Source organism: Sinocyclocheilus anshuiensis, unplaced genomic scaffold (assembly GCF_001515605.1).
Source record: "Sinocyclocheilus anshuiensis isolate Anshui unplaced genomic scaffold, SAMN03320099.WGS_v1.1 scaffold50, whole genome shotgun sequence".
NCBI classification, from domain to species: Eukaryota; Metazoa; Chordata; class Actinopteri; order Cypriniformes; family Cyprinidae; genus Sinocyclocheilus; species Sinocyclocheilus anshuiensis.
Window position 1 is genome coordinate 2226158 of NW_015542382.1, and position 25011 is coordinate 2251168.

Sequence of the window (25011 nt, forward strand, 5' to 3'; positions counted from 1 at the left end):
ATCCACTTCGTCATGCCTGGAGCTGATCCGTGCTGGTTGCTGAGGAAATACATCAACTTCACACTGTGGATCGCTGGATCAGCTTTCACTGGGGACGAAGCGGAGTCCAACCCGGGGTCGTCACATGTGGTTGCCGCAAGCCAGCCGGACGCTCCTTCGTGGAATCCGCCGGCTGTGCCATTCTCAAGACCGCCGGCCGTTCCTCACTCTAGCCCGCCGGCCGCCGCTCACTCTAGCCCGCAGTGATGGTTTTATGTTTAAGCGGTGCGATATGCAGTCATTATAATCATTAATTATGTCCCCACTGGATGCAACAAATGCCTCGTTTGTAATGGGTTTTACTGGTTTTGTCTCGTCGTGCTGGGAGATAGCATCACAGTATGTTAAGGGGCGTAACATTTCCGTCACACGCTTGAGGTATTCAGCCAATCACAACGCACTGGATAGCTGGCCAATCAGTGTACACCTCGCTTTTCAGAACGATGAGCTTTGTAAAAATCGACACGTTTCAGAAAGGCGGGGCATAGAGGAGCAACAATAATGTATATTATGTGGAAAATAATGTGTTTTTTTAACCTTAAACCGCATAAACACATTGCATTACACCAAATACACAACATAATGTTCTTTTTAGCAACATCATATGACCCCTTTAACCGAACTCAATAGTGCTTTAGCCATACAGACCCTTTCCACCTTTTTTTTTAAATTTGGTCTCCATCCTACTCTTATTCTGTCTCATCAAGATGCTCTTTGACTTAATTTATTTCCTCAGCTACGTCCTCCTCCTCCCTATGTTGTTTCTTTTCCACTGCTACAGTACAAACAGGGACAGAAGATCTCTGTGGAAAAAGCTGGGAGCGATTAGTCTTCACTCCAGAGTCTTACACTTGCATTTCTGCATCTCTCACTTTTTCGCTGGCCTCCGCCTCCATCTCATAATCTCTCCCTCTCGTTCTTACTCTATCACTGGCAGCGGCTATTTTTTATCTATTCTGTGGGTTTACTGGTGAGTGAGTGTACAGGTTGTAGAAGTTCTCGCTGGTGGATTGTGCCCTGGAGAACATGTCCTGATGATTCCTCACTTAGAGGAAGTGTTTACAGCTTGTTTGCTCTAAGTCAGGTTGTCATTCTGTACAACACTGGGATTCTACTGCTGATGTCTGTTACTACACTAGTGTTTAGTAGAGCTTGGTTAGTAGAACGTAACATTTATTGCTCTTGTGCATTTCTTGGTCATATTTAGGCACAATCTGTGAACATAGCTGTTTAAAGATGATTGAATTCATAATTGGAGTTCACTGACTTTTAGCGCATATCTGGTAACTTTGAAGCCTTTTAGACCTATATGCTAGTGTACTCCTAAAGGCTTAAGGCATATATTTCTGTCCTTCTCGTCCTGAAAAGTGGACCATAAAAACAGATGGTGCATCTTATATCTTCACAGGCAAAACCAAATGTTTGTCCAGTCAAAATCTCACACTAGCAATAGGAAGTAGAACTGAACAATTAATTGTATTTTAATAATTATTACAATTTCTAATCATCTGTGATATGGGCCAACTGGTCATTTATTCTGAAAAATAACATTTGCATTAGTAACAAGACTCAACAAGCTTTCATGCTTGTCTCCCAATCAGAGATTTCTATGAATAATTAGATATTTGTAAAGTAACTTTTTGCTAGGTTTCTTTAAAAAATGTCTATAGATGTTTTTTATTTACTTTTTTTATTTTAGTTTTTATTATTTTAGTACATCAAGTTAAACTAAATGAAAATGAGAAATGTTGCATTGGCAACTAGATGAAAAAAAAACTGTGAATAGAAATGTGTTTTTTATAGTTTAAGTTTTAGTAAACAATTATAATACTTTTAATAATATATTTTAGGACTTTGAGATGCCTCTTCAGAATGATTTGTATGGTTTTATTGTGGAACTTAACAAATTTGTCCATAATCAATATCTGTTGTGTAGACTAGATACAAATGATTTATGTCTATGTATTTGTTATTTATGTTATAATGCTTTGAAATGTCTTTAGGCCTGACATTATTGCATACAGTATGCAGTTGGTCGGTCCAATCTCATTTCCTTTAACATCCTTCCTCTATTAATTATAATTATGTCAGTTAGAGCGTATAAGATGAATGTACTGCAACAATATGAAATTAATATTTACTCCCCTGTTGTGCAAAGCAAGTAAAAAGTGATATCATGATTTGTGAACTTTGGCTGGAGTGGCACCCAACACTTCCCGCAGCCAGCGGTGCATTATCTGCCAGGTTGCTCATGCCCAGCTAAAGAGTGAATGACATTAACAGCGATCGTGATCTGTTGTTTGGAGCACTGCCTGGCTCTAAAGTATTGCAGTGGCACTGCAGCAACAATGCAGCTGGGGGAACTGGAGAGGCTAAGTAAATTAGCATTTAAATCACATGGCCCGAACTGTGCAAAATGAAATTGAGCAAGCTGAACACTTATTAGAGGAGGTTGAAGGAGAACCGCATGGTGGGGAGGGGAAGATTAGAAGCATAGGGTTTGCATAACTGATGTCTCCTAAACTAGCTCTTTTGTTAGCATTAAAGCTAAGCTAACCCTAAAATTTGGTCAGCTACAAGAAAGTTATTATTAAAGCATTGCAGTTTAAATAAGCACTTGCTACTTGCCCAATATTACTTAATAATATAATATAATTGTATATTTATATAATATAATATAATATAATATAATAATATTTCCTAAACATCCACGTTTCACTATGCATGTGGACATTTGACTAATTTGACATTTGACATTTGACTTTGTTGCACTAATTTGATCTAATATTTGTTTATTTACTTATTTATTTAATGTTATAGATGTACAAATGAGAATCAATCAAATTACAAAATATATTTTCAGACAAATGTTTTGTTATTGATTTTCTGGTAATTAATGTAACTGTTTTTCAATAACTAGAATATGTAAAAGAACAGTGCCCCTGCTGTTGAGGCTAAAGGCACGATAATCGATATAGACATTGTGATAAATAGCTGGCTTACTTTTCCATTTGTTGACATGGCATGGTTAGATTCAGATGGTTAATATTTATATATTTGGTTATATTTATATATTTATATTTATATAATATTTATATAATCACCACATTTATAATTAAACTATTATTATAACTCATGTAAAACCATTTTAAATTATTATAGTCTCAGCTTCAAGCGGTTTAAGAAACATTGAAATTCTTTATACTTTTTTTTTTACGTCATATGAGATGCACACAATCTATTATGTAGAATCTATTATATAGAATTTCCTTCAAGCAGTTTAAGAAACACTGAAATTCTTTTTTATTTTTTTTAATTTTTTTACGTCATATGAGATGCACACAATCTATTATGTAATGCCGAAAGAGGCAGCTTGTAATAGCTTACCTTACTGTATAACTTTTTTCACACTTACTGTGTTCTGATTTTAAGGAGCTTAATGAGAAACTGTCTTTTCAGAGCATGATTCGAGTAGATGCCACTGACATTCCGATAACTCATACTAATGTGACTTAAAGTAGCCTGTAGCCTGTACCCACCGCCTCGTCAGGTCTGCAAGTTCCATTACTCAAATAAAGTCAAAGTGGCAGCTAAATAGTTCTTGTTGAGTAATCTAAAGGGAGTGCTTATGCACCTGAATAACCTTTAGTCCTTTCTACATATGTCATATTGTTCATTGTTTCTTTTTGTATGACAAAATAAGACAAATAATACATTTCATGGATATCAAGATTTTTTTTAAACTCTAATATTTGCCATGAGCCTCAAGACAGCTTTTCTGTGTGTATAATAAGATTTTAATGACCATTTTTCACAGGTTTGAATATAAACCATTGTTTTATTGCACTGAGGATGAAAACAAAATACCATCCCTTCTCTCCCTCTCTCTCTCAGTCTTTTGTACTTCAGTATGAGTTTTGATTCACCTCCTACTTTATTGCCAGATGTGCAATTTAGTCCACCGGCTCATATTGAGAAATTTTGATGCACAAAGCCTTTTTTACAGCAGAGGGTTTCAATGGGATTTGGGAAGCATTGTACCCTTAAAGAGACAATTTCCTACAAAAGAGCCGTTTTAAAAGATTTAGGAGGTGCTGTGTGTGGGGTTTAGGGAACGGCTAGATCACCAATGGCAACTTAATTTGGCAGAAATAAAAAAGTCGCTGATCAGTGCACTTCTGAAGTTTTTCTGTAATCTTTTGAGATTGCAGTGAAGAAAATATTAAGATGTTGTTTGGTGGCTGCAGTACACATTTCAATGAAATAGTTTTTTTAGGCAGGGGTTCTCAAAATGGGTCACAGGTCAGTACTAATGAGGGTCAAGGACAAGAAAACAACACTAAAAGCAAATGATACATGTATATCATAGTTACAGTAGGAAAATAAATAGGATTATCAGTTTTTGAAAAGAGAAAATGCTTACTTTTTGGATGTTGTTGATATTGAATGCTGTTTGTCCAATGAAACTTGAGAATTCTAAATAATAAAGAAAATGTTATCCAGGATAATAGGCATGAGTGATTTGTCCTTTGGTGTAGTAAATTACTGGCTGTTGAGGGCATGAAACCATCAAAATTCAATTGATATTTAGAAATCAAGCACTCAAACGTCTCTGGTTACACATGTAACCATGGTTCCCCAAGAGGGAACGAGATGCTGTGCCCCCTAGGGGGCACATTGGGGAATGCTACCAGCATGACCGGTGTCTGAAGCACATGTGAAACAACGCCAATCCAATGCAACAGACATACGCCAAACCTCTCCTCAGAAAGGGGCCAGGCCACTGACAGCATGGGCTGCTCAGATAACCTGGCAGAAATGAGGAGACCCCGATTAGATCAAGGGGAGCACCCCACCCAAGTTAAGAGCACAGCTATCCTCAGATAGCTATGCTATGTGAGCAATACTAGCCTGGATACACAAGACCACTGAAGAGACTAAACTAGAAAGCCTCTAGAGGAGCTCAAGAGATCGCCACTTAAATCTCAGGTGATGAGAGTAGCTGCTGAGCTAGAACACAGCTATCCTCAGATAGCTATGTCCTAAAGGTCTTATGGAGGCTTGTAGACCACAATAACTGCCCAGACCACAGAGAGTGGACTATCTACTTACAACCCTAGCAGGGGAGATAGCACTGTCTAGGCAAGGGCTCAAGGAGACTGCTACTTAAAGACCCTAAAAAGGGAAGCAGTCACTGAGCTAGCACATAGATATCCTCAGATAGCTATGTACCTAGAAAGGGCTACTAGAAGGGGGACCGACTGAAACTACCCAGACCACAAAGAGTGGGCTGTCTATTTACAACCCAAAGAGGGGAGACAGCACTGTCTAGGTACGGGCTCAAGAGACCGCTATTTGAACCCTAAGCAGGGGAGCAATCACTGAGCTAGCACATAGCTATCCTCAGATAGCTAGGCTATAGGAAAGGGGACCACTCCAGGAGGGGGCTCACCGCAACTGCAGTAGAACACAGCTAGCCTCAGATAGCTGTATTCAAGTAAGCCCGTCCTGCCATAACAATGGCTGGAATATAACCACCCTCAGATGGCTATACTAAGGAGGTTCCCAAGCAGTGTCAGTCCCACAGAAGGTTAGCGAAGCACCGTGTTATTGACCAGGAGCTCACAAGAGGGAGATCCGGACCATCAGTAAATGATTATCTAAAGAGCGAACACATAAACATCATTAGTCCGAGATCAAAGCCTGATGTAAGTTGTGGCCATAACACTAGAGGGCTGGACACAGCTATCCTCGAAGAGCAGTTCACTCAGATAAGGCTGAAGATAGCCCAGACCACGGAAGTGGGCCATCTACTTAAAACCCCGAAGGGGAGACAGCACAGTCCATGCAAGGGGCTCACGGAGACCACTATTTAAAAACCCTAAAAAGGGGAGCAGTCTCCGAGCTGCAACACAGCTATCCTCAAATAGCAGATTCCTAGACAAAGACTTCAGCGCTTAATCGCGAGAACTTGTGCCAAGGGGAACCCAAGCTAGTTAAGAAGCCAGGTAGAACATAGCTGCCCTCAGACCGCCATATTCCAGAGCAAAGTAAGCTTGAGCTGGGGCATAACCATCTGCAGACAGCTACACTCTGAGCAGGGACTGTTCACTTAAGCCCTGAAGAGGGGGAGCAGTGTACTTAGCCCAAACCCACTAAGCGGGATTCAGAGGGACCACCCACTTAAAACTACCCAGAAGCCTGGGGAGGCAGATCACTCCTAAACCCATCCGGTTTAACTCAGGAAGAGATATTCCCCATAAGGGAATCGACTCGAGCGCTATCCGCGGGATCCGATAACCCAAAAAGAGCATCTTAAACCCGCGAATCCCGCGATCCGAGTCTTTCACCGTGCCTCGACAACAGCGGTACCCAAACCGCAAAACGTTTGTCACTCATCTCCCAAGAAGAGGGACAAACGTGAATGTAGCTTCTCATTGGATAACACTCACAATGAGCACGTTCAGTGCCCTCGAGCACTGCACACGCAATCTCCTGACCAAGATACATGACGCATAGATCGTGTGTGTCCTCAAGTGAAAGAAACCTCGGGCACGGAGGCACACACTTTCCACAGCGCTTACCTGCCTTGGTCTCTCACACGCACTTCAAACAGACGGTTCCTGAAGACAACAAAAGTTGGTGATGTATTCAGCAGGTGCCCTTTTATACTTCCGGGCACCCCGCCTATGACGTCATGGGCCATGTGGACCAATAGGATTGGCGTTGTTTCACACGTGCTTCAGACACCGGTCATGCTGGTGGCATTCCCCAATGTGCCCCCTAGGAGGCGCAGCGTGGAGTTCCCTAGAAGGGGAACTGTAAAGAATGTATATCGTACTTAATATTTAAAATGATACACTTTAAAATATAGGTCCTACAGAGGGTTTCGCAATCAGTGAAGTGTTCTTAAACAAACCATTTTTTCTAAGTGTAAAGAACATTTTTATGATCTGAAGAACCTTTTTCCACTATAAAGAACCTTTTGTTCAATGGAAAGGATCTATGGATGTTAAACCATCAATGCCAATAAATAACCATTATTTATAGATATGTTATTAAAACAATACATATATTGTTCAAAATTAGAAATTGGAAACCTTCTGGTTGTTAGATGTTAGTAAAACATGTCCATATTTAATGTGATGAACTGCACCTGTTGCACACTTGTGTGAACTTGAGGAGAACTGACTTCATGCAAAGACCAACAATGAGTCAGAAAAGTAAAGTCGGCTGTGAGAAAACCTGTAAAATAATTTGTTTGCAGATGCCATGGTCATATTTTGCTATATAATGCATTCATGCATTTTTAAGCGTGACTTCAGCATCTAAATAGTGTTGGGCACACATGCAGTCTGTCATGCAGGTCAGATGCACATCATGCAGAGCAGGTGTGCACAGTGTTAGGGGAAGTTAATGTATTCTTTGACTCTGCATTAGAGTCAGTGGCCCTTCAAGAGTGAGCCAGCCTAAACTCTTTGCATCATCAGAGCTGGAGATCAATCCTCATTAGCATATTGCTCCCTAGCAACCAGAACATGAACAGGACATCTGTTGTTCTGTAATCGCTTTCTGTCAAACAAGGCAGAAGAACAACAGATTACCTCATAACCTGTCCTTCTGTTCACCTCCTGAACTGTCTCATAAAGGTAGCTCAGTGTGAACCTAAACTAATAGTGTTGATTCATCCTAGTGACTTGATTTTTTAAATGGGTGGACTAGCAGTTATGGGATTTCAATTATAAGTGAATACTTTTTTCATTTATTCAATATATTAATTCTAAAACTGTAATTGAATTTATTAAAGTGGATATTATTGCAATATTGGTTTATTTTATTATTTATTATTACTACATAGCTTGGCACCTTCATATAGTACTGATTGTTTGTCAGGATATGTTCCAAATCTGAGTTTAAGATCTTCAAGTGCTTGTCTTTTAGTATACTATACAGTGTAAACTAAAACAATAAATACTGCAAATTAAAAAAACAGTAAAAAAAAAAAAAGTTTCTCCTTTTACATTTACATTTACATTTAGTTATTTAGCAGACGCTTTTATCCAAAGCGACTTACAAATGAGGACAATAGAAGCAATCAAAACTAACAAAAGAGCAACAATATGTAAGTGCAAATGACAAGTCTCGGTTAGCCTAACGCAGTACACGTAGCAAGGTTTATATATATATATATATATATATATATGTATATGCACACACACACACACACACACAAAGAAAAACACTAGCTTTATACATACAATACTGTATAAAGCTAGTGGGGTTTTTTTTTTATAAAAAAGAAGATAAATAGATAAAGTAGAATTAAAATAGAATAGAAAGTGCTAGAGGGTCAAATAAAGATGGAACAGATGTGTTTTAGTCATTTTTTGAAGATGGCTAAGGACTCACTTTTAAAGGAGTATTTCACTTCCAGAATAAAAATTTCCTGATAATTTACTCACCCCCATATCATCCAAGATGTTTATTTCTTTTTTTCTTCAGTCAAAATTAAAGTAAGATTTTTGAGGAAAACATTCCAGGATTTTTCTCCATATAGTGGACTTCAGTGGGAGCCAACAGGTTGAATGTCCAAATTGCAGTTTCAATGCAGCTTCAAAGAGCTCTACGTGACCCCAGCTGAGGAATTAGGGTCTTACAGTATCTAGCCAAACGGTCATTTTATAAAAATGTACATACTTTTTAACTACAAATGCTTGTCTTGATCTAGCATGCACATTTGTGACTTCATGCATTGCACAATCACGTTGGAAAAGTCACACATGGGTAGTTCTTCATCTGTGTACTCCGCAATGATGTAACAATTCACTCAACTCACGATTCGATTCGATTCACGATTTTGATTTCACGATTCGATTCGATTCATGGTTTTATTTTATTTTTTACAAAATGAGATTTAAGACAAATTATAAATTAAATGTGTCCTTTTATTATTGCTTGGACAAAATGCTGCACATTTCTTTGTGAAATTGAAATATAACACTATAATAATATACTAATATAGCACTTGCATATTGTTGCTCTTTTCTTGGTTTTGATTGCTTCTATTGTCCTCATTTGTAAGTCGCTTTGGACAAAAGCGTCTGCTAAATGACAACATTTTAATATAATGTAAATGTAAATAACTAAACTAAATTTAAAAACAAGCCCCAAATCAAATAAATAAGTAACACAAATAAAAGAAATCTCTTCGTATAAACAAACTAAGGCTTTGTCTGTGCTCTTTCCATTTAAAATTAGAGGCAACCACTGCATTTTAATCATGATCCAAACAACGATGCTGCATACATGAAACATGAGCAGTTTTCAATCTAAATTAAACTGAATAATTTCGAAATTTGAAGCAAAAACAGAATGGTTTGACTTCAGTTTTGTGAAACTATACATAAAAATATCTGCATGAAACAGCAGAGCTGAATGAGACGCATATTCACTCTCTGCCAGCAGGTGACGCTTAAACCGTTTCCTTAGTTTCCGCTGTAAACAAAGCAGGGCTGCACATATGAACTTCAATATGCATTATACAGAGGCAAGATGAAAAGAAAAAATACCATCTAAACTTTTCTAAAGACAGTAAGTTCCCCTCAGACATGGATTCATATAAACTCCTACCCCTAATTGAATTGCGATTTGTTTAGCATCTCAACCGATTTGAATCGTCACATATTTGAATCGATTTTCAACCGGCTCGCGGTTAATCGTTACATCCCTAGTACTCCGGTTCAAAAAGGTAGGGTAGGGTGAAAAACTCAACATCAAACATCAAAATGGTCCCACACCATTGTTTTACTTTTGTTTTTTTGTAAAGGGCCTTTGACTTTCTTTGCACATTTGCTTTGTAAACAGAGTCGGTACTTCTGCCTACGTCACGTGTGACCTTTCCTTTGACTACATAATGCGTTAGATCAAGCTAATGCAAGACAAGCATTTATGGTTAAAAAGTATATACATTTTTATTTTATTTTTTTAGAAAATGACCGATCTTTTCACTATAGATAAGATCCTTATTCCTCGGCTGGGATCATGTAGATGCCTTTGAAGCTGCATTGAAACTGCAATCTAGACCTTTCACCCATTGGCTCCCATTGAAGTCCACTATATGGAGAAAAATCCTGGAATGTTTTCCTCAAAAACCTTAATTTTTTTTCGACTGAAGAAAGAAAGACATGAACATCTTGGATGACATGGAGGTGAGTAAACTGTCAGAAAATTTTTATACTGGAAGTGAACTAATCTTTTAAAGAGCCACCGCTTGTTTTTCTTTCACAGGTTTTGACAGTTCTGTGGGCAATAATTGAGAAACAAGTTTATTTATAAATTAAATGCAATTCAGTCATAATTTCTGTGAGATTTCTGAGATTTGAGAAATGGTGTTTCAGTAACATAAGCATTTTCTACACAAATGAAAACAAAGCAGATCTATTTTTTTTTCTCCAGTTAGCCTCCATTAACTTCTGGAAATAAGCTTCCATAGAAACTTACTGTTCAACAAAAGCAGTGCATTTTCAAAAGGCTACTCTTCTTTGACGTCATTTTTATTGTGTGGGGACATTATTCATTTATCCACATCCATAAATTGAGGATAGTGCTATGTACACAAGTAAGACTGGTCTTCAGTGCACTTTTGTTTGTCTCCTTGCCAAACAGAGTGAACAACATGCCTCCTTTCATTCAGTCATTGTCTGTCAACAAACCTTTACTCATGGTAAAATAAGCTATAAAACCTATTATGTAGCTGAGCTTCTGTCATGGTACTGAAAAATGTAGTTAGTTTACTAGCATCACTGGTTTTAGTTTTTTACTCCCCAGGACTGCATGGAAGTGAGCAAGAACAATTCATTCACTTCATTCATATCAAAGTCTAGCAAACTACTACAGCAGACTCATCCATCTTTACAGTGATCCAGTTTCATTTATCTTCAATGCAGTGTTGAGGTACATATGAACGGCATCCAGACCATTCTCACAGATCAGAATACAAGATGCCATTTATTTACTTGCGAGCCATGTGTTGTAAGTCATTACTACAGTCTGTAGCGGTGCATGCTGGCTGGGATGTTATCAGTCTCATTCCGTGGGCAGGTTGAGGAATGGTGTTGTTAGCTAAAGGGCCGCCTGAAGGTTAGTGTTCATATTGATGGTTGAAGAAGGGATTTAGCTTATTGCTAGCATTACCCTCACACCATGGAAGAAATACCAACAAGTCAGGCATAGGGAAACGAGCCAACCTCACAAGCGGTTCATTATAAAATCAAACCTGAAAGAAATTACTGTCCTATCTCCTTTCTCAAAGCTCTTTGTTAAATTCACTCTTGTGTCCTTTTTCCCCTTTTCAACACCCACTTCCTGGGGTTCAGGTGCTTCTATTAGCTTACTTCATTAAGTGGAGGTTGATTGTCTTTTCCTACGGGACTTTTTGTGATATATGCAATAAGGTTGAGTGAGGGATTGTGGGAAACCAGTGATTAACTGTGGATATTCAGAGGGGCACTGTTGGTTCAGTAGCCGCTGCTTTCTCAGGCTTGCTACAGAAACAATGGAAAGTTTTAAATCTTTGAAAGAGTTGTTACTCATCTATCATGCAGTGTTGTCATCCCACGCAGCATTTTCCATTACTCAGTAGCCGCTGCTTTCTCAGGCTTGCTACAGAAACAATGGAAAGTTTTAAATCTTTGAAAGAGTTGTTACTCATCTATCATGCAGTGTTGTCATCCCACGCAGCATTTTCCATTACAGCCACTAGAAAACTTATTACAAATGTGCTATGAAATATGAGGCGAGTCAATTCTTGGCTCGCTTCATTTCAAAGCAGATGTTTCTGAGGATGCTCTCTTACAATCAAGTCTCCTACAGCAATGCACTAAACTGGTAATTAGCTTTGTTTACACTCTGAAGGAGCTTTTCTCCATTTATCCTCCACTTGCTTCTTTGAGAATGATTGATAATAGAGATACTTTTTGCATCATTAAAGAAATAGTTCACCATAAAATGAATATTTTGTCATAATTGAATTGCCTTTGTGTTGTTGCAAACCTATATAACGTATGTGTGTTTGTCTTTATTTATTCTTAGTATTATTTATTATGTATTTCCTGGCCAATCTTTTTAATATAATGAAAGTAAATGAAGAGTTTAAAGTTTCTAAAGGACAATTTAGAAGCTATAAAGTTTTTAATTGATTAACGGTTTACATTTGGGTCTGTTCCTTACACAAAGTTATCAAGGACTCAGAATATACTAATGTACCAATTTATGATACTTTTGTGTACTTTTTGAAGCTTGACAGCTCCAGTTCCCTTTCATTGTCACTGCATGCTTCGACCATTTTGTTAAGCAAAATCTCTCCTTTTCTGTTCCATGGAAGAAAGAAAGTCAGAGGTGTTTGGAATGGCATAAACAAGATGAGTAAACCTTTCCTTTAGGAATTTAATAATCATAGTGCCGTTTGCATTTGCCAGTTCTGTCTGTCTTCCTGTCACCACATTCTTATTCAGCTGCAAACCATGAGTGACATTTCAGAGCTAAATGTGTTAACACAAATGGTTCAATCAACAACAAATGCAGAGAAATGAATCACAGTATTTGTCTGTTCTTTAAAGCGATGTTTATGATAAAAATGTTTATGCAATAAATGTACATACAGTACTAGATGTATCATTTTTGTAAATCTAAACAGTAACTTTCATTTGGGTACTTCTTTTGGTCATCTGTGTAAAGCAGTGATGTCTGATTTGTGAACTAACTGTTCTTTTGAACTGCTGGTTCATTTTAAGGATTTGGTTTAGCCGATTCTCAACATATATTTACAAACACTTGGCTGTAATGGAGAATTTAGGGTGTAAACCTGTTATGCTGGTTAACGTATAAAAACCAGGCACAGAACTGAAGAAGCCAACACAACATCCAACAGTGGACAAGACCTGACATAGAAATACAGGGGTTTAAATACACACAGGGTAACAATCTGTTATCCCTTAACCCAAGTAATAAAGTTCTACAGCTAACCATGAAACAAACATTGTTTTCAACTTTATTTTGTGAATTATTTCCATACTTGGTGTGATATTTATTTTAGCGTTTTTAGGCATTTTTCTCCTCTCACATTGAATCCATTCAAAATATAACCAACATCAACTGAAATATTTGATTTAATTTGTAATATTAAAATTTTATCTCATGCAATATTTAATAAAATATATTATCAAGAGTGGATAGTGTGCAGCTGCATGAAAATTTAGTTTGCTACAAAGAATCGCAAAGAAATTTATTATTTTAGAAATATATTATTGTGGCCGATAACCAATAAATTGTTCAAATTAAAATACAATGATATTTTGTCTAAATTAAAATTACAAATAAAACGCTAAAAACTAAAATAAATATACAAGTGAATTCAGGCATGTGTTATAATGTATAGCATTAATAATGGATATTTTTGTAATATTTGCTTAGATTACTTTTAACTGCTATTAAATTATGAGTGTTTCTAAATGTTAACTTTGAGTGTCAGATGATGGCAAAGCTAATCCAAGGACAAGGAGCAGGAGCCAAAAAACAGGCACAGAACTGAAGAAGCCAACATAACATCCAACACTGGACAAAACCTGATATAGAAATACAGGGGTTTAAATACACAATTTGGCAAGACACACTTAAACACAATCAGGGAGTAATAAAGGAAGCCAAAAGAACCACAGACTGGCTACAAAGACACACCAGACAGGAAGCAACTTAAAAGTCCACATGGAAAAAAAGGGAACACTGGCCAGAATCACACAAAAACAAAAAAAGTTAATTGTTGTATTTGAATCATAAATGCACATATCACAAATAAATCCATGCATCACAAATTGTGTATAATTTCTATTAACGCATCAAACAGAGCCCCCACAATTTTTAAACAAGTTTAAAAGTTTGCACCATTAGTGTTGCATTTTTTAAGATGGCATATGTAAATTTGAAAACATCCTTTTTTATTTATTTATTTTTATTTTTATTTGAACACTTCAATGCGTCCTATGAATGTTAAGAAGCATATCTGATTTGGATCTGTTGGACCCTAATTATACAGATTTGACTGGCTGAAGATCAGCCAGTCAACTAGTCAATCATGCCACCCACCAACAAATGGATTTTGAAAATATGTAGTTTTACCCATGTGTAGGATAGATGAAAGATTACTCATTCTTGTCGGAATGAATAATGCTCTTTTTTCTCCCAGTTAATTGGTCCTTCTGCGTACGGTTGCCATTATGCATGAGCATTTACAAATCCTTTAAAATCCATTTACAAATCTCTCTCTCTTTTTTTTCCCTCCAGTTTGTGGCGCAGCCAAACTGTCAGCAGCTCTTGGCCACACAATGGTATGATGGCTTTCCTGGCTGGCGGCGCCGTCACTGGGCAGTTAAGCTGGTCATGTGCTTCATTATCGGCCTGCTCTTCCCTGTCTTCTCGCTGGTCTACCTGCTGGCTCCAAAAAGCACACTGGGGCTCTTCATTAAAAAACCCTTCATCAAATTTATCTGCCACACAGCCTCCTACCTCACCTTCCTCTTCCTCCTCCTCCTAGCCTCACAGCACATAGCACGCACCAACCTACACATGCAGGGCCCTCCGCCCACTGTGGTGGAGTGGATGATACTACCTTGGGTGCTGGGTGAGTATGATTGGATGTGTCATGGGGATGTAGGTCATAGAGCATGTATAAATTTTGTTAATGAAATATATTATGAAATTGTGTGCAAGTCGACACTGTATTGATATTCTTCAAATATTCAGGTCAGGGATTTTTACTTAGCCATTAACCCAAGTAATAAAGTTCTACAGCCACTTAAGCCTTAAACCATGAAAAAAACATTGTTTTCAACTTTATTTTGTGAATTATTCCCACCTTTGGTGTGATATTTATTTGAGTGTTTTCATGCATTTTTCTCTCACATTGACTTGAATCTATTAAAAATATAAAAAACATCAATTGAAATCGCAATCGAATTTGATTTAGTTTGTAATAAAGTTTATCTCATGCAGTACTTAATAAAATATATTATTGACAGTGGATAGTGTGCAACTGCATGAAAATTTAGTTTGATACAAAGAATTCCAAGAAATTATTTTCTAATTATGGCCGATAACCAATTAAAATATATTTTCTCTAAATTAAAATTACAAATAAAATGCTAAATACTAAAATATACAAGTGAATTCAGGCATGCGTTATAATGTACAGCATTAATAATGGATTTTTTTTGTTATATTTGCTAAGATTACATTTAACTGTTATTAAATTATTAGTGTTTCTAAATGTTAACGAAGTGTCAGATGATGGCAAAGCTATTTTAAATGTAAATACCAACTGATACAATAAATTAAAATTACAACTCTAAAAACTGAAATACAAGTGAATTCAGACATCAAAGCATTATGTACTATGTATTATGTACTATATGAAAAATAGAAATTAATTGTGAGATTAGCAGATTAAAGATTACATTTAACAGTGTAATTAAATTATTACTGTTTTTATGCATTTTTTTATTTATACAGCTGTATATAGAGTAAATAATGCACAAATCTGTACATAATTCTTCTGTTTCAGATTCATATCACAGTATTATTATTTATTGTTTGTTTTTTTTAGTCTTACTTATTTAAATGTTCTTTGTTCTCATGTCATGTATGCATGCATGCATGTACCAAGAGCTCCTTAAAAACCACAACAAATTACTTGTGTGTTTGCACACACTTGGCGAATAAAGCTAATTATGATTCGGATTCTAAATGTAAGGAAAATAAGCATGTAGAATTAAAAATGCAATATCATCTAATATCTATCCAATTATATCAACTGATACAATAAATTACAAATATTTTCCAATAACCAGTATATTCTGTATTCCAAGTTTAGGCCTGTATGTTTGTGTGTTTTGCTCATAGGCTTTATATGGGCTGAGATTAAGGAGATGTGGGATGGAGGTTTTAATGTGTACGTCCATGACTGGTGGAACCTGATGGATTTTGCCATGAATTCTCTTTATTTGGCCACTATATCTTTAAAGATCGTCGCGTATGTCAAGGTGAGCGCCTTCTGTAAATGTTTTGCTGTCGATTCAGTCATCCACGCTCACACTCGAATGCACGAGAGCACATGCACGCAGACACACTCCAGACTTCATGACCATCTGCAGCTGTGTTAGTCACCCTGCATGGAAGGGGTTCCAGCCCACTTACAGCATGTGTGTGTGCATACATGTGCGAAATGATAAATGGTCCAAGCCATATAATTTATGTTCTGTTTTGTTTTTTAGACACATTCGCAAGAATTACGTTTACAAGCTATAAATGTTTGTGTGAATGTTCCTGTCTACATGTATTATTATTTTATAGAACGATTCCAAAACGTGGGAATATGCTGGAAAAAAAAATCTGTAAATTACTATTTCATTTTTTCAGTTTTTACTTTTTACAATTTTTTTTCAGCGTTACTTGCTGTTTCTTTTTAATTGTTTGTGAAATTTAATAGCAATTTCTGAGTGAAAATTGTTTCTACTCTATTTTTTTGTGTGTAGGGGGTGAATTTATTAGACAGTTAATATTGTGGTTTTAGTCCCAGTAGAGAACAGAATTTAAAGCAAGAAGAGCTCAGCCATGCACTGAAAAGCCATCCTTATTTCTCTGCCTACTGAAACATGGAATTGAGGGATGGTGCTGAGGGGGAAGGCGTCTCGTTCCACCCTCAAGTGAAGTTACGCAAGGCAAAAGCTCAGGAAATGTCTTAAGAATCTGTTAGACCTTTGACTCAACTGCCTAGAAAAAGACTGAGGCATATCCAGAACAAAAACTAATGGAAGAACTTCCACACACTGTAGTTTCCGCATTGAACATTTCCATTATTCTTCACCAAACCATTAAAAAAATTTCTAGAAGGAATTCACCAAGAGTGATTTGAACCTACTGATAGTATTGTGTCATTTGTGTCTGCTGTCGTTATTGTTACAGCACCTGATTCACTCAATGAATTATGCAAATCACGTTAGTTAATGGTGCAATCATGTGCTGATTGCAATTTTTATTGCACCACTGCAATCCAGGCATTTGAATCGACTCTTTAAAATAGCAAAATTTTACAGTATGTGTAGATATGTGATATGTAGTTATTACACTCTTCTCCATCTTCTGATCACCATTTGATGAATTACTGCTGCCATGATCACTAGAAAATGTACACAAACATTCCTTTTAAGTAGCGCAGCATTAACTGCAGCAGGCAAATAAGCCAATCCATTCACGTATGTGAATCCGATCCATTGAGCCACATTTGCATAAAAAGGAGGCTTATTTGCCCAGAAACAAATGACAGTGACTTGGCAATGAATTGAAGTATGCATGATGCAGCGCTATACCCGTGCATTTAGCACCTGGTTATGTTGTATTGTGGGTGTTAAAGTATGTGAATAAGGCTAAAAATGGACTTTACACAAATATGCAAAGACTTGGCTAACCATCGGTAAGCATAGTCCCAATGCAAATACACTAATGAGTAAAAATGAAAAAATATGTAGCGCTATCATTGTTAATCATAAGAAATATTTATTTGAGCAGCAAATCAGCATATTAGAACGATTTCTGAAGTATCATGTGACACTGAAGACTGGAGTAATGATGCTGAAAATTCAGCTTCAATATCACAAGAATAAATTACATTTGAAAATATATTAAAATAGAAAACAGTTATTTTAAACTGTAATAATATTTCACAATGTTACTGTTTTTACTGTATTCCGATCAAATAAATGCAGTCTTGCACTACTATTGCATTAAGTTTACATAACTAGAAGTAATTGTGTTTACATACTTGTGTAAAGCACATTTTAAATCACATGGTTTAGTGCTTATTTCAATGCACTAAAGTGGCACAGCATATAGTTCTTACAATGAAACTAAATAATGAAATTGTTGTCTTCTCTAGTATAACAGTTCTCGTCCACGAGAGGAATGGGAGATGTGGCATCCGACACTGATCGCTGAGGCTTTGTTTGCCATCGCTAACATCTTCAGCTCGCTTCGGCTCATCTCCCTCTTCACGGCCAACTCTCACCTGGGCCCGTTGCAGATCTCACTTGGCCGCATGCTGCTGGACATCCTCAAGTTCCTCTTCATCTACTGTCTAGTGCTGCTGGCCTTCGCCAATGGACTCAACCAGCTATACTTTTACTACGAGACCGAGGCAGCCGATGAACCCAACCACTGCAAGGGGATCCGCTGCGAGAAACAGAACAATGCATTCTCTACGTAAGTTTATCAGCTGTCCATTTTCTTTTTTTCACCCTCTGACATCTGTTTGTTGTATTATTCCGTTTATTTAGTTCTTTAGCTCATTTAGATGGTTCATTTAAATGAATCATTTAAAACAACGATTCACAGATTCATTTTTGACTACTGTGCAGCAGTTGTCAATTTGATTTAAAATAATTAGCAAATATGCAATTATAAACACAACAAGGCTGTAAAAGTGGACTAGTGAGTAGATGAGTTTACCTGTCCGGTGTGATGATGTTTAATGTCCTCAACAACCTCAATTTAGCCGCTTGTTAGCAACTTTAAAAAAAAACTCACAAAGGAGGGTTACTGTAAAAATATATTCAGCTTATGTTAACTACCGACCTTGTTTCAGGCATTTAACCAAACACCTCTTCAAAAAACCCATTGACTTTGGGGTGATGGAATTGGAAGTGCTAAATGCTAACTTGTTTACATCCTCCCTGTGTCACGGTGTTGCCTACTGTGTAGGGACGAGGAGCGAGGAGACTTGGGAGAATTCACGAAAAGGCAATCTTTATTAATCCAACCACAGGAACACACACGTAGCACAGGAGATGAGACATTTAACACTAGACGCTCAACACTGGGAAACACAGGGCTTAAGTACCAATGAACTAAACGAGGGAATAAATGGGACACAGCTGGAAACAAATGAACATAATGGGAACAGGAACAGGAAAGACCAAATATGGACACAAGGAAACGCGGGAGAAAACTGGGTCACAGGGAGAACATGGGGAGCAAAACACAATACAGACAGTCCAGGGGTGTGACACCCTGCAGCACTCTGTTGCCCCTATATCTTATGTACTGTAGTCAACTAGTTTTTAGTAGTTCTATGTAGTCAAAATTATACCTTGACTGTTTTTGAACAATTTTAGATTGTTAGTAGTTTCAAGGAAACTTTCACAATGCTGTTTGTTTACAACATGCATTCATCCTTTCCTGCACTGCAGCTCCAGGTCAGCTTCATTCAACGCCTGACAGGACAGCACTGATGCTGCTTCTGAATATTCATTAAGACATCTTGCTTTACAAGTGATTTGTTGATCAATGACACATCGATAACCGCACAATCATCCAACGCAGCACAATAATGCAGGTTCAGGAATAATCTCATGAATATTTATGAGCAAATGTTGAGAAAGAAGAAGATAAATCTGTGCTGTGTCCCTCAGAAAACTGCAGCTGCTCTGTGAAATATAAACACCTGAAACATTTAAAAAAAAAAGAAGAAAAAAAAACCTGAGCATGTTGTTGAAACGTCTGGGAATTTTCTTGCATTTCCATCAGAATTCCATTTTTTACCTGCAGCTGCATATGAGCTGTATGTGGCATTACCACACCGAGATATCAAATCCCTCAACCCCTATCATATCTGAAGCAGCACAAGCTCCTTCAGGCTTCCTGTGGTGTGTTTCTGAGGTTCAGTCACAGAGACTCTCCTTCACAGATTAAAGTCTTTGACATTCCATGCGGTTTGGGCCTTTCATACAGACACAGAAAAAAAATGTAAATAAAAAAATAGAATTACATTTCTGGAAAAACAGAAAAACTACTTAGGTTATGGATGCGATTTGTGAGTATGTGTGTGTGTGTGTGTGTGTGTGTGTGTGTGTGTGTATATATATATATATAAACTAAAAAAATACAGCTAACTGTATACAGCTAACTCTAACACAATAAAACACAATAAAAACATGATAACAAAATAAAAAACATGATTTATGAAAATTAATAAAAATGGAGATATCTGTTTTTGCAAATAAACTCGTGAAGCACGGTTCTGTGATCAGCAGTAAATCTCCATCCGAAGGCCAGAGGACGCTCACGCGCTGAAACTCCAAATACACCTTGCAGAAGAAACCCAGGGAATCCCTATAGCAGTTGCTGAATAAACAGAAGATTTAACTGCTTTCATTAATTCAAGGTGCCTAATAAACACACGACTACGACAATATATGGTTGCATTCGATTAATCGTGCTGCCCTAAGTGTGTGTACATATATATGTATATGTATATACTGTATATATACATATACATATATATGTACACACACACACACACACACACACACACACACATATATATATATATATATATATATATATAAAACTAACTGTAAGATTTATAATTCTAAATCAAAATTTGTATATATACATACTGTACATATATTTAAAAAATGTATTATATAAATAAGTATTTTCTTTGTTTGCATTTATGACTCATAAATGAATAAATACTATTTATATTTCATATGTACTGTACTACACACTATACTACATGTTGTTGTTGGTGTTTTTTTTCGGCCGTGTTTATCTTGCCTAGGGCACAAAGTGAGCCAAGGCTGCCACTGCACGTGCTGTTGGGAATTAAGACATTAAAAGTCTGCTACAAACCCAAAATAAAAGGATTTTTTCACCCGTCACACTGGATTCCCAGACACAGCACTTTTCATTGTTAGTGTTCTCTCAATAGTCTTGCTGTATGTTTCTTTTTTATGTCTGTGCCACTGAAGTTTCTCCCATCAAACTCTATCAAAAGCAGTCTAATACCTGCTTCCATAGGTGCTATGTCCTTTCAGTTCTGCTGTAATTCCTCTTTCCTATTTTCAGGAAACCACATTGTATTTATCTCTGCCAAGACTTTGATGAAAGTTGACGATGTTGAATATTGAATGCAAATAAATAAATAAAAATCACAATTCCTGTCACCCTAAGGGAGCTCGTAGACGCACAAACTTCGACTCTTAGAGGCAGCCAGACATTGCCTTCTGAAATATTTGATGCTGTACATTGCAATACTGTAGCTTCTTTTTTTATTTATTTATTTTTATTTTTTTACCTTTATTTAACCAGGAAAATAAAAACTCTTGAGATTTAAAATCTCATTTACAAGAGGGTCCTGGCCAAGATAGGCAGCACATTAAGTTACACATAAAAAATCAAATGGAGCAGCATAACTAAATGCCCGTTTGCACATATTAGTACAAACTTTAGGGATGTTTAAAAGATAATAGTCTTGTGAGCGAAGACCATAATTCTTTACACCTTTTTGTAAAATATTCTGCTGTAAATACGAAGGAAGTAAACCTAAAATGATTTTATATATAAATAAGTACAATATAATATAAATGTATATTTAATTTACAAAGCTGTGACAGCTTTGTCCTTCTGGCCCATCCTAAATGTGTCTGTGATGTTGTTGCATCTTCTGCATCTCCATCGATCTGTCTTTCAGGTTATTTGAAACACTTCAGTCACTGTTCTGGTCAATATTTGGCCTCCTAAATCTGTATGTAACAAACGTGAAAGCTCGGCACGAGTTCACGGAGTTTGTTGGAGCCACTATGTTCGGCACCTACAACGTCATCTCATTGGTGGTTCTCCTCAACATGCTCATCGCTATGATGAACAACTCCTACCAGCTCATCGCAGTGAGTACTGAGCACAATAATTCAAAAAGCCAGAAATATACTGTATTTTACACAGATTGTACTCAGATGATTGGCCAACAAATTGCAAGCAGGTTCCCAAAGTACAAACTTAAATACTTCCTGATGAATAGAAATTCTAGACTTTTTCACATTTAAAGATTTATTTTTCATTGAAAAGTTTTATATCAGTCAAATTTTGATTGAAAAGATTGAGGTTGGTAAGATTTTTAATGTTTTAGAAGTCTCATGGTGATCAAGGATTCATTTATTTTATCAAAAATACAGTAAAAAGATTAATATTGGGAAATATTACAACAATTTAAAATAATGTTTTCCATTTCAATATACATTAAATAAAAAAGGCAAAGCAGGATTACTCCAGTTTTCAGTGTCACATGATCCTTCAGAAGTCATTCTCATATGCTGATTTGGTGCTAAAGAATCATTTCTCAAAACAGTTTTTGCTGCTTAATATTTTTGTGGAAACTGTGATACATTTTTTCAGGTTTCTTTAAAGAATAGGAAGATCAAATAACAGCATTTGCTTGAAATATAAATTTTTGTACCATTATAACTATCTTTACGGTTACTTTTGATCAGTTGAATGCATCGTTGCTGAATAAAAGTGAAAAAATAAAAAATCTGACTGACCCCAAACTTTGGTTACACTTTATTTTAAGGTGTCCTTGTTACAGTGTAATTATACATTTAAGTACTGAATAATATTAATTAACTACATGTACTTACTATATGGTTAGGATTAGGATTTGGCTTTGGGTTACTTGCATGTAATTATGAATTAATTGATATTATAATGGTAAGTTCGTGTAATAAGGACACCTTAAAATAAAGTGTTACCCAAACTTTTGGTCATTGTAACAAATTCTCATTCATAGGTTTTTAAAAATGTACTCTACTGTATAATATAATAAAAAAATGTTATGCATTCTTGATGCAATTGGTTTACGATCTTATACTTCATTGATTATTATCATTCGGTTCATATTGTTAATAATTTGTTTGTCACTGGGCTTTAGGACCATGCTGACATCGAGTGGAAGTTTGCTCGAACCAAGCTGTGGATGAGTTATTTCGATGAGGGTGGGACACTCCCCCCACCGTTCAACATCATCCCCAGTCCTAAGTCATTCTGGTACCTGTGTCGATGGGTACACGGGCGGCTCTGCGGGTCGGAGGCTGCTCCGCCTGAAGAAGACCCCCATAAACATGAGAATCTGAAGGAGTTTACGGTAAAGAAAACAACCTGAATCCATCTGAACATTCACACTGTGATTTCATCTGAATCTGATCAAGTGGTTCTGGTTTAAATTACACTTTAAGCACAATGCAGCTGGCTCATTGTGTAACTGATTAACCATTGCAATGACTAACAGCACAGCCACACACATATATCAGCACATTGAATGCTAAAACAGCTCATTTACATTTTTATTGCTTTTGAACTATTGGTTTTTGACTCATAGTGGGATGCAGTAATTGTATTTAGACTGGTATCATCATGCATTACTTTCAGGTATCACTGGGTGAGAGAAATACATATAAAAACCTTTATAAACCAAAAAGCAACTGCTTAAAAATCCAGCATGTCAGTCTCAGTGAGAAAGTGTTTACACAATTTTGTACATTAAATTTAAATCATATTTGGTGTTAATTGGTTGCTATTACAATTTTGTCAATTCTGAGATCTACTACAGACCTCGATCTCCAGAAACAGTGACATAAATGTGGTACTATATGTCTACAAAACCGTATAACTCAAACATATTATGCCCATATACACTAATTGGGTAGATGTGAATAACATGACCATGCTTTCTTTATTATTAACATCAAGATTATAGGTTAAGTTTGGCATGAATATGTGAGGGAAAGCATGCACTACTATTAAAAAGATTGAGGTCATATGTATTTCTCTTCTTCTCAACAAGGCTGCATTTATTGTTTTATATTTTAAGCATTTATTTGAATTATTTGAAGCAGCATGTATTTGAATTAGAAATCTTGAACCATTATTAATGTCTTTACTGTCACTTTATATCAATTTCATGCATTCTTGCTGAATAGAATTTCTTTCTTAAAAAAAAATCTTACTGACCCCAAACTTTTGAACGGTAGTCTAAATCTTTACTGAAAATTGATCACCATTACTTGCGTTCAATAGTTTCTTTTAAATGGTCTTTCCATTTTCACAGCATGACTTTGTAATTATTCTGTGCAGTGCTTGAAGTGGGAAAAAAAGAAGTAATTAGCGCTACATTAGCGCTGTTTTGTCCAACTGTTTGAATTTGCTTACTGGATCCTTGGACTTTCCAGGAGTTTATCGGTTTCCAGTAATGATCGCAAAAACCTGCTTCTTTTCATTTTTAAGGTATTGTTTTCGTTATAGTGTACGGATTCAAATGAGTAATTAATTATTAATCTAATTCTCCTGACATGCTCTTGCACCTCACACAGTTTGGCTGAAAGGATAACAGTAGCCTATAGTGAAAGACAGCGCCCAAACATCCTCACATTATATTATTTCTTTGAAAATGTATATGAATTCTCCATCTTTCTAAAGAAGTTGACGCAAACATGGGATTATCAATGTTTTTCTATTGTGTTAGACGTGTATGCCTTTGGACTTAAATGGACTGAGTTGTTTTATGCATTTTTGGGGTTACAAATAAATGGAGCAGCCGTGACTGAACAAGTATGTTTTCTCATTTTATGTCAAATAATAACACCTATTAGTTGGATTTAGCATCACTGGTGCGCACTTCTGACACAAAGTAATAAATTACTGTCACTGTAACTTTTTTAATCGTAAATCATTGGTAAAATATCGATGCTGGAGACTTTTTAAATCTTTATAAGGATGAAACGTCCGCTTCTGTCAAGTTCGTTTTGCGATAGTTTTAATTTATTTATCCCCTCGCTGGTGAAATGATATCGTGTGCGTTTGCTTCAGAGAGGCGTGTTAAGGGCGGGCTTTTAGAGTAGCGCTGGTCCGACAGTGAAAGCGCAGCATTGGCCCCTCCCTGCTCGTTAGCCCTGGCTCGCACTGGCCAGACAGTGGAAAAGCGACAACCCCTGCAGTAGACCGACTCCGCTTGCATTCATTCACGCGATTTGTCGAGATGAGAGGTGACCCCTCCTGGTAGTGTGATTTATATACTGTTATTTCACCAGACACTGA

The 25011-nt window shown here is 36.6% G+C and overlaps 1 protein-coding gene across 1 annotated transcript in view; it reads left to right on the forward strand.

The window, feature by feature from the left end:
* LOC107692628 (short transient receptor potential channel 5-like) overlaps positions 1-25011 on the forward strand; it is a 56238-nt gene that overhangs the window by 23844 nt on the left and 7383 nt on the right. Inside the window, exons 4-8 of the mRNA XM_016491785.1 lie at positions 14377-14713; positions 15991-16130; positions 18023-18345; positions 21617-21812; positions 22850-23062. Of these exons, the coding sequence (XP_016347271.1) occupies positions 14377-14713; positions 15991-16130; positions 18023-18345; positions 21617-21812; positions 22850-23062 (1209 nt within the window). The remainder of the gene's footprint in view (positions 1-14376; positions 14714-15990; positions 16131-18022; positions 18346-21616; positions 21813-22849; positions 23063-25011) is intronic.